Source organism: Mustela erminea, chromosome 3 (assembly GCF_009829155.1).
Source record: "Mustela erminea isolate mMusErm1 chromosome 3, mMusErm1.Pri, whole genome shotgun sequence".
Taxonomy (NCBI): Eukaryota; Metazoa; Chordata; class Mammalia; order Carnivora; family Mustelidae; genus Mustela; species Mustela erminea.
In genome coordinates this window covers 132,000,040-132,013,562 of record NC_045616.1, presented here as the reverse complement: position 1 = coordinate 132,013,562, position 13,523 = coordinate 132,000,040, and the positions used below count along the sequence as shown (strand labels likewise).

General features: G+C 37.4%; 1 protein-coding gene across 1 annotated transcript in view; it reads right to left on the bottom strand.

The window, feature by feature from the left end:
* Positions 1-13,523, bottom strand: part of C6 (complement C6) — a 60,929-nt gene that overhangs the window by 26,720 nt on the left and 20,686 nt on the right. The window contains exons 8-10 of the mRNA XM_032337510.1: positions 10,882-11,082; positions 6,434-6,674; positions 1,252-1,374 (exon numbers count right to left, since the gene is read on the bottom strand). Coding sequence (XP_032193401.1) covers positions 1,252-1,374; positions 6,434-6,674; positions 10,882-11,082 — 565 coding nt within the window. The remainder of the gene's footprint in view (positions 1-1,251; positions 1,375-6,433; positions 6,675-10,881; positions 11,083-13,523) is intronic.

Here is a 13,523-nt window from a genome sequence, read left to right as displayed (position 1 = left end):
TAGTTGTCATAATTTACATTGCACGTAAATTATTCTTCTTTCATAATGACTGAACTCCTTTGTCCTCATTTAAATGAAATGAGCAGAACAGCTTCTTTGAGGACTTTAAAAATGTGTTTATGTTTAGTCAAAATTGGTTTTAAATGGCATATGACTGATACGTGGACAAAGTAGTCCATCAATAATAAAAATCACCTTCTTCTTAAATTGCTTATGCTTAACATGGGCATATACATGTAGATCATCTATATGGTTGAATATTCAAAATTATCTATTTATTATTATAGTAAATATTTTTATCTATTCCTTATCTGTCTCCCCAGGAGAATATAAGCTTCATATTTTAGGAGTTTCTATGATTCTGCTTCCTTTTGTTGTTAGCAGAATGAATAGCGTTCAGTCAGGCAAAGTAAGGAACCAAGAGAACTTCACAGAGAGGAAGGAGATATTTATTATGGCAAATCACAAGAGAGAGTATGCCTTATTTAGGAGACTATGTAGTTCAGCTAGGCAGAGAGCAAGTGAGAGAGAGCGAGAGAGATGCAGGAATTTATCTTTAAGGCTATTTGAAACCATGACATGTTTAAGGCATGAAAATTGCACGTTAAAGTTTGCCTTGGAAATGTCCTGTCACAGGAAATCTGTAGAAGAGATTGGAAGAAGGCTTTGGGAGAGCCAAGGGGATGGGGACTGGTTAGGAGACTTCTGCGGTAATCTGGATTGGAAATAACGAACACAGGGCATGCCTGTGGAAACGAAGAGATGGGGGTAACTTGGAGAAGTATCAAGGATGTAGAGTGATTACTCATTGGATATGGAGGCCAGAAAGAAGGTGAAATTAAAGACAACACTCAGGTTTCTGGCATGGTTGCTGGAGCCTTATAGACTGATAGACTCTTATCAGCCTATATTTTTAATGGTTGTTTATACGTGTAGTTTGTAACCTCCTTGATAGGAAGGCTGCTTGACACCCATTTTTACATCACAGTGCTTAATACGGAGTTCGGTCCCTGGGAAGAATTGATATATGTTAAACAACCTAAATATAAGATCAAGAAAAACTTAAATATTTCTCTTGTAAGTAGTGCTAATGATATTTTATTTTCACCTCTCCCCCCACCACACAGAGGGCTCTGAGGTAGATAAATGAAATAAAGGAAAGTTAAAAATAGCACAGTGAAACGTAACGTGGTACTCCAGTCAGCCACCTGTGGACAGGGCAAGCTGCTAGGAGAGAGGAAGTACCCTTACCTTCGTATTTCTCGGACATCTTGTTTTTGGTGCATCGGTGTTCCACTTTTGTTACCGTAATAAACAAATAGCGTTTCTTTGTTTCAAACCGGACACAGTCTTGGATTTCTTCCTCTGTTAAACCTAGGAAAGGGGAGTACAAACAGCACGTTCTGAGAATGCACTCCTGAGAAGTCAGAGAAGAAGGGCATGGGGCTCTGGACACTGGGGAGCTACAAATACTCGGTATTGGCTCCCATTTTTTCCAGTTCCAGTAAACTGGCATGATTCCAGCTTTCATCTCCAGATTCAGTCCTTTACAAGCCCTGGGATGATCCTGAACAGAAGAGTCATTTGTGAGTCCCTGATGTCTCTCCTGTCAGCACTGACCCTAAGAGGCAAATATAAGGTGTCTGTGGCCCATCCCATGAGGCTCATGTTGGCCTCTACCTGTGGCTTACATACAAGGAGCCCCCAAGCTTGCCTGTCCTACTGGCCACAGCCACTCGATAGCCCCACAGATGAAGAGATGAACACATGTTCCGTGGGGTGCCCCTGTCAGGCCTACTTTTTGGGCACAGCTAATTCTGTGAGGCCAGAGTCCACCTCATTTATTCCCTGGTCATCACGTAGAATGGAAATCTTGTTGCTCGTCCCTCCTTCCCTGAACACTCATTCTCATACTCGTCTCCCTGACTTAGCTGCTCATTCCACCTGTCCCCCCAAAACCCTTTTGTTTTCTCTCAGAAATTCTGACTTGCTGACCTATGAACTCTTCTCAGTGTCCTCACTGACTCTTTTCTTCCTTATCCTCATTCAAGCCTATACTCCTTGTTTCTCTTCATGTCTTGGAGGGAGGGGGATACTGCTTCATTCCCAGCCCTGGAGAGCTGGGGTTGATCTCTTCCTAGCTTCCTGGTGCTGCCATAAGACAGAAGTCTTGTCAAAACCCTGGCGCTCCAAGGCTTAGGCCATTCGGTTCTAACATCTTTAGTCTTCATTGTTCTTGCCTTTTACCAAACTTCCGAGCATCATTTGTTGAAGAAATTGACCTCTGAGTCGCTCTTTCACACTCCCATCCTTGCCTGTATTCTCAATGACTTCAAAATCCATGCAACGTCAGGGATTAAGTGGGACACAGTGCAGGGAAACAGGTCTGGCTATTTGTAGGCTGAGTTGGTGCTGCCTATCCGGGGTAATCTGAAGAGAATCAACATTTCCTTTTTTTTAACAGCTACCTAAAGCCTCTTGACCTGCTACCAGAAATGGTAAAATGAGAATCCAGATTTTGGGTTTTGTTTTTAACGGAATTTATTTAAATCGAAGTACAGCTGACACAAGAATTCAGTTTTTTCATTGTTAGTCAAAAGTTGCCTTGCAATAAGAAATAACACGGAGGACATGGGGAGATGGAGAGGAGAAGAGAGTTGAGGGAAATTGGAGGGGGAGATGAACCATGAGAGACTATGGACTCTGAAAAACAATCTGAGGGTTTTGAAAAGGCGGGTGGGGGGTGGGAAGTTGGGTGAGCCCGGTGGCAGGTATTATGGAGGGCACGTATTGCATGGAGCACTGGGTGTGCTGCATAAACAATGAGTTCTGCTACACTGAAAAGAAATTTAAAAAATAATTAATTAATTAATTTTTAAAAATTGCCTTGCAAAACATGAGCAGAGAGGAGATAGGGCTGTTAGTATCAGCTCCTAAGAAACTCAAAGCAAAGGAGTTCATCAAATCCTGATATTTAGGATTATAGATTATAGTCAGCAGATGAGTGTTTTTAGAGCTTGAGGTGTCGTTTGGGTGTGATGCTGAAACTGAATTCTAAAGACACAGATTAGTGAGAAATGAGGCCAAGTAGAAGGGAATGCGGTCTGCCTACTTCACAGTATTTTCAATTGTTGGACACATTTGAAAAGATGCACTGTAAGTTGGCAGTGAAAAATTCTTAGTTTGAAGCCCTCATGTTTACCAGTTTACCATGAATCTTTAACTCTAACCAAAAAAAAAAAAAAAAAAAGTCTGGTTTTCTTTTTTGGTGAGGCTGAATAAGTATGAGTCATTTTCTTCTGGTAGTGTTGTTCTAACAAGTAGGTCAGTCAAACGTTGAAGCCATGTTAGGAATTTAATGTGTCTATAGTGCATAGTTCCCATCCTTTTTAAATTTTTTCATTAGGTTTTTATTATTTATAAATGAAAGTTAAATTTTATGCATCCAATTCAGTAACTATAACATAATTCATCGGCTATCAACTTAGTTAATTTCATTTTCTGAGGGCTAAGGGAGAATCTTAGAAGATGTGAATGATGAATCCCTTGTATGAGCCATGGTGTTGGTCATGCAGTTTTGACAATGTCAAGGCTTTATCAGTGAATTTCTATATAAGCCTTTCTTCCCCTGTATTTCCTATAGCTTGCAGCACTTGGCCTCTCAAACCAGAGTGTCCTTTTGATGTAGCACAGTGACAAGTATTTCAGAAATGTCCTCAGTTGCTCTGACGGGGCAGAGGTCAACAGTGTTAGTCAAAAATGTCATACGGATAAATGGTGAGGCCTGTAATTGTCCTCCAGTTTGGAATAAGAAATGACTTCTCAACAAAAGATGTTTAAAATTATCATCTCGCACATTATGATAGTTTAATTGTTTAATGTTTTTACTGTATTTCTGAAATTCTGTTCACCGAGCACACTGAAGCAATGTCAACTCTTATTCAAGGTTTTAAATTGACTGTGGGACATTGAACAATAGAGGAATAAATGAATGATGCAAATAAAAAGCAATTTAATTTTGTTTTCCTCTTCCTGAGGGAGAAAAGGTACTATGAAATATTCAGGTCATGTTTTTGAAATTAATGACAAGGGATACACTTCTTATTAAATAAAGCAAATAAAAGCTAAGCCTATGCTGTAGTTCCATGTTATAACTCAGCAAAGAGAGAGGAAATGGAAAAAAGTGAGAGGAGGCCAGAGTATATATTCATCTAGAGAGTGGGCAAAAACAGGTAAGCATACCCACTAGAGAAATCTCATTTTATTGAGATTTTCTTCCATCTGGATGTGTTTCATCCTAACCACGATTAAAACTGCACCAGTATCATTGTGACTCAGAGAAATATATACATATTATATATATATATATACTTATTGAATGTAAGAACATGTATTATATATAAGAATATTAAATATAGAAACTGAATAGACACATGTACACTCTAAAGTATATATGATATGTCATATCTATATATAGCATTTGTGTCTGTGAGTATGTAGGTGTATATGGTCATATATTTCCAGTTTCCTATCACATCTCAAACTCCTTCCTTTCCCTTATTATATGCACCTGTTTCTACCTCTATTTATAGAGAAAGAGATGGAAGGTGAGAATGTTTCAGTAGGAAAGTATAGTTCATCACTTCATTTTGGTCATGGGTCTTCAACTATTAAAATGCTGAATGGTTGATTAAAGATTCACATAGTTCTTTAACTGACCTGATGTCTAAGCCTTTAGAAGCCTTGCTGTGAATGCATGATGAGTATAGCTGATCAAGTGAGAAATTATTCTCTGGGCTACAGCAGCAAGCGACCAAAATAATTTCATCCCAGGGGTGAGATGAAACCAGTCAAAAGCCAGAGGTTTTGCACAACCATTTTTGCTTAGCATTAATGTGGTATTCTTATGGCAGAAGATACCAAATTAATCATACAGACATTGCTCCAGTGGAAAGAATAACAGAAATGGAACATAAGGTTAGGCAATCTGAAAGCCCACCACAGCATAAATCTTTTGGATTTCAGTGACTCTGTCAGGTAAAACTGTTTTAGGTCCTCTTACTGAAAATCCTTCTCAAAAACATTTATCCCATCTTCTTTCTTAGGAAGGTAGATAATGAGGGGTAGCTAGTCACTTAAAGTTTGGAATAACTGAGGAGAGCCACATTAAACATTAGTATTTGCCATGATGAGATTTAAGAGAGGGATTGACACTAGAGTGACTTGAAGGTTGGCCTGATGTTGTTTTTTGGAATAAATTCCTGATTTCTTTTTTTTTTTTTTAAAGATCTATTTATTTATTTAAAAGAGAGAGAAACAAAAGAGAAAAAGTGGTAGGGGGGCAGGGAGGAGAGCAGAGGGAGAGAGATAAAGAGAATCCTGAAGCAGCCTCCAGGCTGAGCATGGAGCCAGTCCCAGGGCTCGGTCCCAGGACACTGATATCATGACCTGGGCCCAAACCAAGAGTCGGCCACTCAACTGACTGGCACCACCCAGACACCCCCTGCTTTCTTTCATATAAAAGTCACCTGATTAAGAATTCTTATTTATCTGGGGTAATTGGTCAGTTGAGTTCTGGTTACCATAAAGTCTCCCAACCATGTCTTTAAGACTCACATGATAGAATCATCACAAGGGCCCTATGTCATTTCACAAAGGAGTCTAAAAACAAATTGATCCAATGTGCTTAAGCTGTAATAATAATTACTATTGGCAATTTAAGGTAATAGTTAAGAAACCAAGATTTATTTATTAACCAATGCTTATTTATAAACCAAAGCTTACAGGGAAGCAGAAAAATATCCCTGATTATATCCCAAAATATAAAGTTGCAAACGTTCCTCAAAAAAAAAAAAAAAAGGTGCTTCTCATCAGGCTTCAAGTTTTATCAACAGTAGGTGCGTATCTAGCTCACATTAACTTAGTCCCTTGTCAAGTCTTTAATTGTTCTTTTATCTTACGCCCTTGGCTTTTACTTAAAAATCATTAAAAGAAAAGGAAAGCTAGTGAATTTCCTATAACTATTGTTCTATAAAATTACTATCTCCTATAAAAATGTTATAAGTAAATTATCTTTTAGAGTTTAATTCCAGGACAAATTTCATTTTCCTTGAGAAAAATAGCATGCATCTCTCTTTTAGATTATTACTACTGTGTAGCTTATGATGTTCCCAGATGTCAGGAAATTCAGAAACAAACCCAATGTCCAGTCAAAGAGGAATGTATATTTATTTTTCCTTCTTTTTTGTTCCTAATTTTCTATTTTTATTTTATTTGCTTGAGTGTGTACCTTTTGGTTGTTCTTCATACTATTTTGGAAATAAAGTGGAGTCTAAAAGTTGACAAAGAAGAATTAAAATGACAGAGTAAGAGAAAAATGAATTGCAGGTAGTCGAATCAAGTTGAAAAAGAGGGAGGGCTGCAAAAATCCTACCTGAATTCTTGAGTTCCTCGAGGCTAAACTGGTAGAGAAGGTCATACACGCCACCCAGGGAGCCAGAGGTGAAATAGTGAGTCCCAAAGTCATCAAATATTCGGCTATACAAAGCATAGTTGTATTCCAGAGGCAGGTGGTTAAGTGCTTTCAAAAAGACATCAGAAAGCTGCAGATCTTTACTTTTCATTGTGAAGTTTAAAACTTTTATCACTTTATGGATCCTAGCAAAACTAGAATCCTAAATGGAAGAGGAGAGAAAAAGAAGAAGGAAAAAAAAAGCCAAGATGATTAAAGGCAATGAAAGTTTGAAGTGTCAAGCTTTTAAATGTCGTCCATTTATCACCAGCTTCATCCCGGCCATAGTCTGCTAACAGCTTTAACTCTCTGTGGCGTGCTATCACACACAAAATTAGAATTTTTGTTTTACTTCCCAGGATTTTTTCCTGAAACGTTCAAAGTGCGCAACAGATAAGATTATCTCAGTAATGTGAATTGTGTGGTAGAAGCTTACGTTTGGTAGGGGGATCTACCAAAAAGACATCCGTGATGGGAAAAGTCAATCTTTCATTCTTGATTGTCAATCATGGTTGCGTCCCTACTGAGTATTTAGAAATTCTTGCTAATGCGAAACGTTGAAGAAGAATTGCATAAATTTTGAATTGGAAGTTATGCAATTGAGCTCAAGTCCCAAGTTTGTCCTTAACTGGGAAAAAGGCATGTACATTCCCCAGGCCTCAGATGTCTGTGAAATGTCACCTCGGGCACAGATGAAGGCTGTGTGACAGGTGACAATACCACACCCCTTTCAACTCTAACATGCTATGATTCAAAATTACTTAGGGTTAAAATTAAACATTATTTATATTCCCTCCTCTACCCATAAATTGGAATATTTGTTTGAGAGGTGTATTTTTTTTTAATAATTTCTTATTATGTCAGGTTAATTTATGATTTGGTGGTTGGTCTTATACACAAATCTCATTCCATTAAATTGTCTTTCTACATATCCACTGAGTTTTCGGAGTATATCCACATATACTGTTGTAAAAAATATTATTTCTACTTTACGTATCTCTCAATTTTAGCAAAGTGTAATGTTTGAGTAATAACAGAGAGAGGAGTGTACTTTATTTAGCAAATGAACTTTATCGTAGCTATAAACTATTAAATAGCTATTTTCTTGTGTGCTATAATTAAGGCATAAAATGGCTGCTAACACAAAAGAAAAGAAATAATCACAAAGATTGAAAAAGAGTCACCATTCACACTTTTCTCTCTCTCTTTCCATTCTCTCTACCCTATTCCTTTACACCCTGGCCCCCTTCCTGCCTTTAACACATTTCTCTGAAACATTTATAAACCAATTCTGTGAAGCAAATCTTAAAGTTGAGACCGATATATATATCTATGTCTCTTACAGTATCTCCATTTTCCTGCTTATTATGGACTATATTTTTAAGCAGTTTTTTCTAATCCTGGATATATTTATTAGAGCCAGCTGGGGACTTACAAAAAAAAAAAAAAGGCAGAATCACATGCCCCACCTGATATTCTGAATCAGTAAGTTAAGAGAAGGGCCAAGGGATGTTTTGCTTACTAGTAATTCTGATTTTAACTTGTTTTAAGTATATAATTTGCAAGGGAGATGGGCTAAATGGGTCATGGGCATTAATGAGGGTATATGTTGTGATGGGCACTGGGTGTTATACGTAAGTGATGACTCACTATATTCCACTCTTGAAATGAAGACTATACTACATGTTAACTAACTTAAATTTAAATAAAATCTTGAAAGAAAAAAAAAATCATTTGCATTACTTGACCATAAAAAATAATGAAATCTTGCCATTTGCAATGACATGGAAAGATGCTAAGCAAAATAAGTCAGTCAGAAAAAGACAAATACCAAATGATTTCACTCATATGTGAAATTTAAGAAACAAAACATATGAACAAAGGGGAAAGAAAGAGAGACAAATCAAAAACCAGACTCTTAGAGTGTCTTGGTGGTTCAGTTGGTTGAGCATCTGGCTTTGGCTCAGGTCATGATCTCAGGGTCCTGGGACTGGGCCTTGCAGCCTGCTAACTACTCAGTGGGGAGTCTGCTTATCCCTCTCCCACTCTATTTCCCTCAGCTCCATCCTTCCGACTCATGCTGTCTCTGTGTTTCTCTCTAAAAAAAAAAAAAAAAAAAGTCTTAAAAAAAACACAGACACACTCTTAATTATAGAGAGCAAACATGGTTGGGGTGGATGGGTGAAGTAGGTGATGGGGACTAAGGAGGGCACTTGTGAAGAGCACCGGGTGATGTATGGAAGGGTTGAATCACTATATTGTACCCCTGAAATGAATAGAACACTGTATGTTAACTAATTGGAATAAAATAAAAACTTAAAGGAAAAAGAATATAATTTGGTAAATTTGAGGGACACTATGCTACCTATAGCCCATTCTAAAGTGCACTAACAATTTATGTTATAAAAGGAATCTACTCTATTCTCTCTTTTTTTCTTTTATGTGTTCATATCACCAGAACTCTACTCTTTTCATAGTTTGTTTAAATTATGAATAGATGAATGAATGAATAAGCAGATAGCTTTAAGTGTAACGTAGTGATATGAAGAGTGGGAAAAAATCAGAAAAAACTGATTTCAATGCCCAACTCTGACATCTACTCTCTGTAAGATCATAGGAACACTTAGCTTCTTGGACTTTAGTGTAGTACATAATACATGGTAGATACTTGATAAATATCTCTTGGGTTAAAAATAAATGTATGGACTTTAATTTACTCATCTGTAAAATGTTATTAAAAATATTTACTCTGATTCTCTCTTAGTGTTCTTTTGAAGATAAATGAAGTGCCTAGGAAAATTATCGATAAAGTGTTATAAAATCTCTTATTTATGTAAGTGTATGAATGGGTGAATAAATAAAATATGAGAGGCACTATGGTAAAGACAGGAGGAGCCATAAAATGGTGCCCTCCAGCTGCTGGTCCCATCTGTTCCAGTGTTGGAAACTCTTTTCACCTCTCCCCTCAGGTTCTGTGATTCAGGGCTCAGTCTTCCCATTCATCTCTTTGGAAAAAAAAATAGTACACAGTAGTGGTTGTAGTGAGGAACAGATACTATTTTAAAATACATTTGTAAATGTCTAAAAATGTCTAGTATAAATCTACCACCTAAATTGGAAAATGTGTCCAAGAGTTTTAATATACAAATAATCAAAGAAAAAGCAACAGAAGAAGAAGAAAGGTTAATGGATGAAAATGTTTCTTTACATATTGAAAGAGTTTCATTGTTTCCTGGCAAGATTAATGGAAGAAGTCAAATACTTACTTACAACCCAAATTCTAAACAACAATAAAAACTATAAATTTCCAGATAGAGAAAATAAAAGGAAGAAAATCAGCCCTGCATGTGATTTTTCCTATGCAACAATGAAAAGTAGAAGATAGTGGAATATCCAACAATTACCAAGAAAAGAAGACTATGATCCAATATTCCTATATTTGGCCAAGATATTCCTTTATTGGTCAGGAAAAATGTAAGCATATTAGATCTATAAGGACTTAGGGAGTAAGTAAGTATAGACACACACATACACATACAATATATAAAATATAACACAAATATAAAATACAGACTATGAACTTTATAAATGTTATTGAGGAATCTTTAAATAGAGAATATAAGACTCAGAATAAAATACAAACTGACATATGAAATATAAAAATGAACACAAAACAATTCTAAGAAAGGGAACACAGAGGTTTTGAACTATCTCAGTAAAACTGAGGTTTAGTGGTGGGGACCAGACAGGTAAAGAAAATAGTGGGGGTGGGGTATAGAGAAGTAAAACCTCTTTTGGGAACTATAGATATTACTTCATGTGATAAAAGAAAAACACAGGTTTAATTATGCTTGTTAATTAAAGAAAGAGAACCACAAGCAGAATTTAAAAGTTTAGTAGCACTTCCAAAATGATCAAAAGGACAAGAAGCAGTAAACAGAAATGAGACAAAGATAGCAAAATTAAAGAAATAAGAAACAGCAACAAAATAAAATGAGTAAGAAAAATTAAAAAGGAAGAAATATAATCTAGTATTTCAGTGGGTATATTAAATCAAGGAAGATGAAATTTCCCTAGCTAAGACCTGTCAGATTAAAAAAGCAAAGTTCTGTTACATATGGTTTAGAAAAAATATACCTAAAACAGTAAGACAAAGAGAACACAACCATAAATACAGCCAAATATATGCATTATTATATGTATCACCTCTATAATTTCCGAAATCAGATATAACAAGGTAAATCTATTTAAATTTGTGTTAGAAATCTTACTGATTTGATGCCCAAAGCTATACCCTTCTCATTGGAAGGTTGCTGGAATTGGCATTAATTAAAAAAAAAAATAAACAGATTGGGAACCATTTTGATTACCTTTTTGTGAGAGGCTTCTATGGCTTGTTTGAAGGCATACTTATGAGTGGTGCTTTGAGTTTTCTTTGAGGAATAAAAAATTGGTACATAAACACCTTCTTGGTGTCGCCCTGAAGATGAACCTTGTCGATCTTTGTTACTTGTAAGAGGAATTAAGTCCTTGTAGAAATCTGTTTCAAAATCATCTTCTTCAGTTTTTACCTGGAGAAAAAATCCATATGAAATAAGACATAACTTAGGAAATATTACAGCTACTTGTTAAGATTTAATGAAATGAACCTTCATTCCCTTATGCATTCAATGATTATTTGTCTAAGACCAATTTTGCTAGAAATAAAGGAAAAATTAGTTCCTGTCCTCAGGGAGTCAATAGTAGTTAAGGAGAAATACAATCACCCACACTTAATTCAATGTGGAAAGTGTTGTGCTGCTAATGGGATTGGCATAAATAACCCTAAAACCCAAAGAGGCCCCTCCAAGGTAAATGTTCATCAAGCAAACTACTCCTAAACTGAGACTGAACAGAGTAATAAGCAACAAGGGTTATTTTTAGTCTGCTTGTGAATTCTGATGCTCTTTGCAATCTAATTGAAGGTATCTCCCAGAACCCTGAGGCCTATTAAAGGGGAGGACAGATTCTGTCCTACCCTGTTCTACTTCCATTCCCACCCACTTAGTCTCCTCTAGATGTTGGGCATCAGCGCTCTACTGGCTATGTCTGCGGGGCAGAGGCCAAATAATTGATTGGTTCTGCCTGGCAGCTGATTCTCCGCCTTCGCTGGCTGAGTAGGGGAAGAGGAGAAAGACACTACCCCTGGAACTTGACCTGGACTACGAGTGGCGCAGGAATTTTCCAAGTACAAATTAAATCCCTGTTATGGTTATGCTGCTACAAAGAGACAGTGGATGAATTAAAAAAACAAAGTTTCAAAATAAATTGATTGAAGAGTATTTTATGTTAAATATGCTCTTCTGGTTTGTAGTGGGAAAGTTTCTGGTTTTAAAATATTCAGTATTAAGGGATGCCTGGGTGGCTCAGTGGGTTAAAGCCTCTGCCTTCAGCTCAGGTCGTGATCCCAGGGTCCTGGGAGCCGGGCATCGGGCTCTCTGCTCAGCAGGGAACCTGCTTCCTCCTCTCTCTCTGACTGCCTCTCTGTACTTGTGATCTCTGTCTGTCAAATAAATAAATAAAAATCTTTAAAAAAATATTCAATATTAAAGTGCACTGTGAGGCAAACCGCATATCACAATCAAATAGCTTGTACAATTAATGAAGGAAAGACAAAATAACCCAGCTGCAAAAGAGTCTTGCTCAACAGTAAGACACAGTCAAAAGTTCAGTGCTACTTTCAGATACTCCAATGCATGCTAGTTAGCATTTAAAGGGCCCATAAATGAAGCTCTTTAGATAGCGATGAAGCAATAAAATCATATTTAAATATAGCTGCTGACATTTCTTTACCATTTCTCTAAAAAACTCAGAATACAAATATTTTGTTTTATGAATTAAGCTCTTACGCAAGAAAAGACATGTCAACGTAAAGGGAAAAATATATTAGTGTGGGAGGAGGAGGGCTCAGGTATCCTGGGCAAAAGCTCAGGGAAACTCTGCCCATGTATATTAACTTGCTGGAAGGACAGGTTTATGGGTGAGCAGGACTAAAAAAATTAGGTAAAACTGGGAAACTGGGGCAGGGCTTGCATGCCCTGAGAAAGTATTTGGATTGACTTCTTAATGAAGGTTTTGCATATAACAGGTTCTTTAAAAATGTGAATTGAATGAATGAAATATTGAGAGTGTTACCATCACTTTGGTGTTTTACAAAGATCATGTTAACTATAGTCAATAAAGTGGAGGCCAGGGGAGTGGTTGCAAAAACTTTTGGAATAAGCCACGTGATACAGGATAATGGCCAGGTCTAGGGCAGTGGTGGTTGGGTAGAGAGAAAACTGGGGCATTTGAAAGAGGAGTTGAGTTCACAGAAGTTGTTGACCAAGGAGCCGTGGGGAGGGAGGACAGAGAGAGCGTGAGAGAGAGAGATGATGGAAATGCTGTTCCATGAAAGGGAATATAGAAAGCCAAGGCAACTTTTGAAAGTATGGATTTTCCCAGGAAGAGATGTTACCCAAACTCTGGGGAAAGGTTTTATTTATTATTATTATTTTTTAAAGATTTTATTTATTTATTTGATAGAGAGAAATCACAAGTAGTCGGAGAGGCAGGCAGAGAGAGAGAGAGGGAAGCAGGCTCCCTGCTGAGCAGAGAGCCCGATGCGGGACTCGATCCCAGGACCCTGAGATCATGACCTGAGCCGAAGGCAGCGGCCTAACCCACTGAGCCACCCAGGCGCCCTGGGGAAAGGTTTTAATCCTCATTTACCTATCATTACATGCATATATGAGCCCATCCATCCTCACTGTCTGTAGATCCAGTGGGCTGATGACATAGGACTCTATGTGCGTCGACACTTTTACTTTTTAGTTTAAAGAAAGATGGGTTTGTAGAAAGGAGGAGAGGAGAGATAAGCAGGACTGCGGGAATAGAGAGGACTGGGTAGCACCTGGTTTCCTGTGCGTGAGGGTCAGAGACAGGACCTGAAGTTGTGGATTTCACAAGGGATTTGGGGAGGACTTGAAGGTTT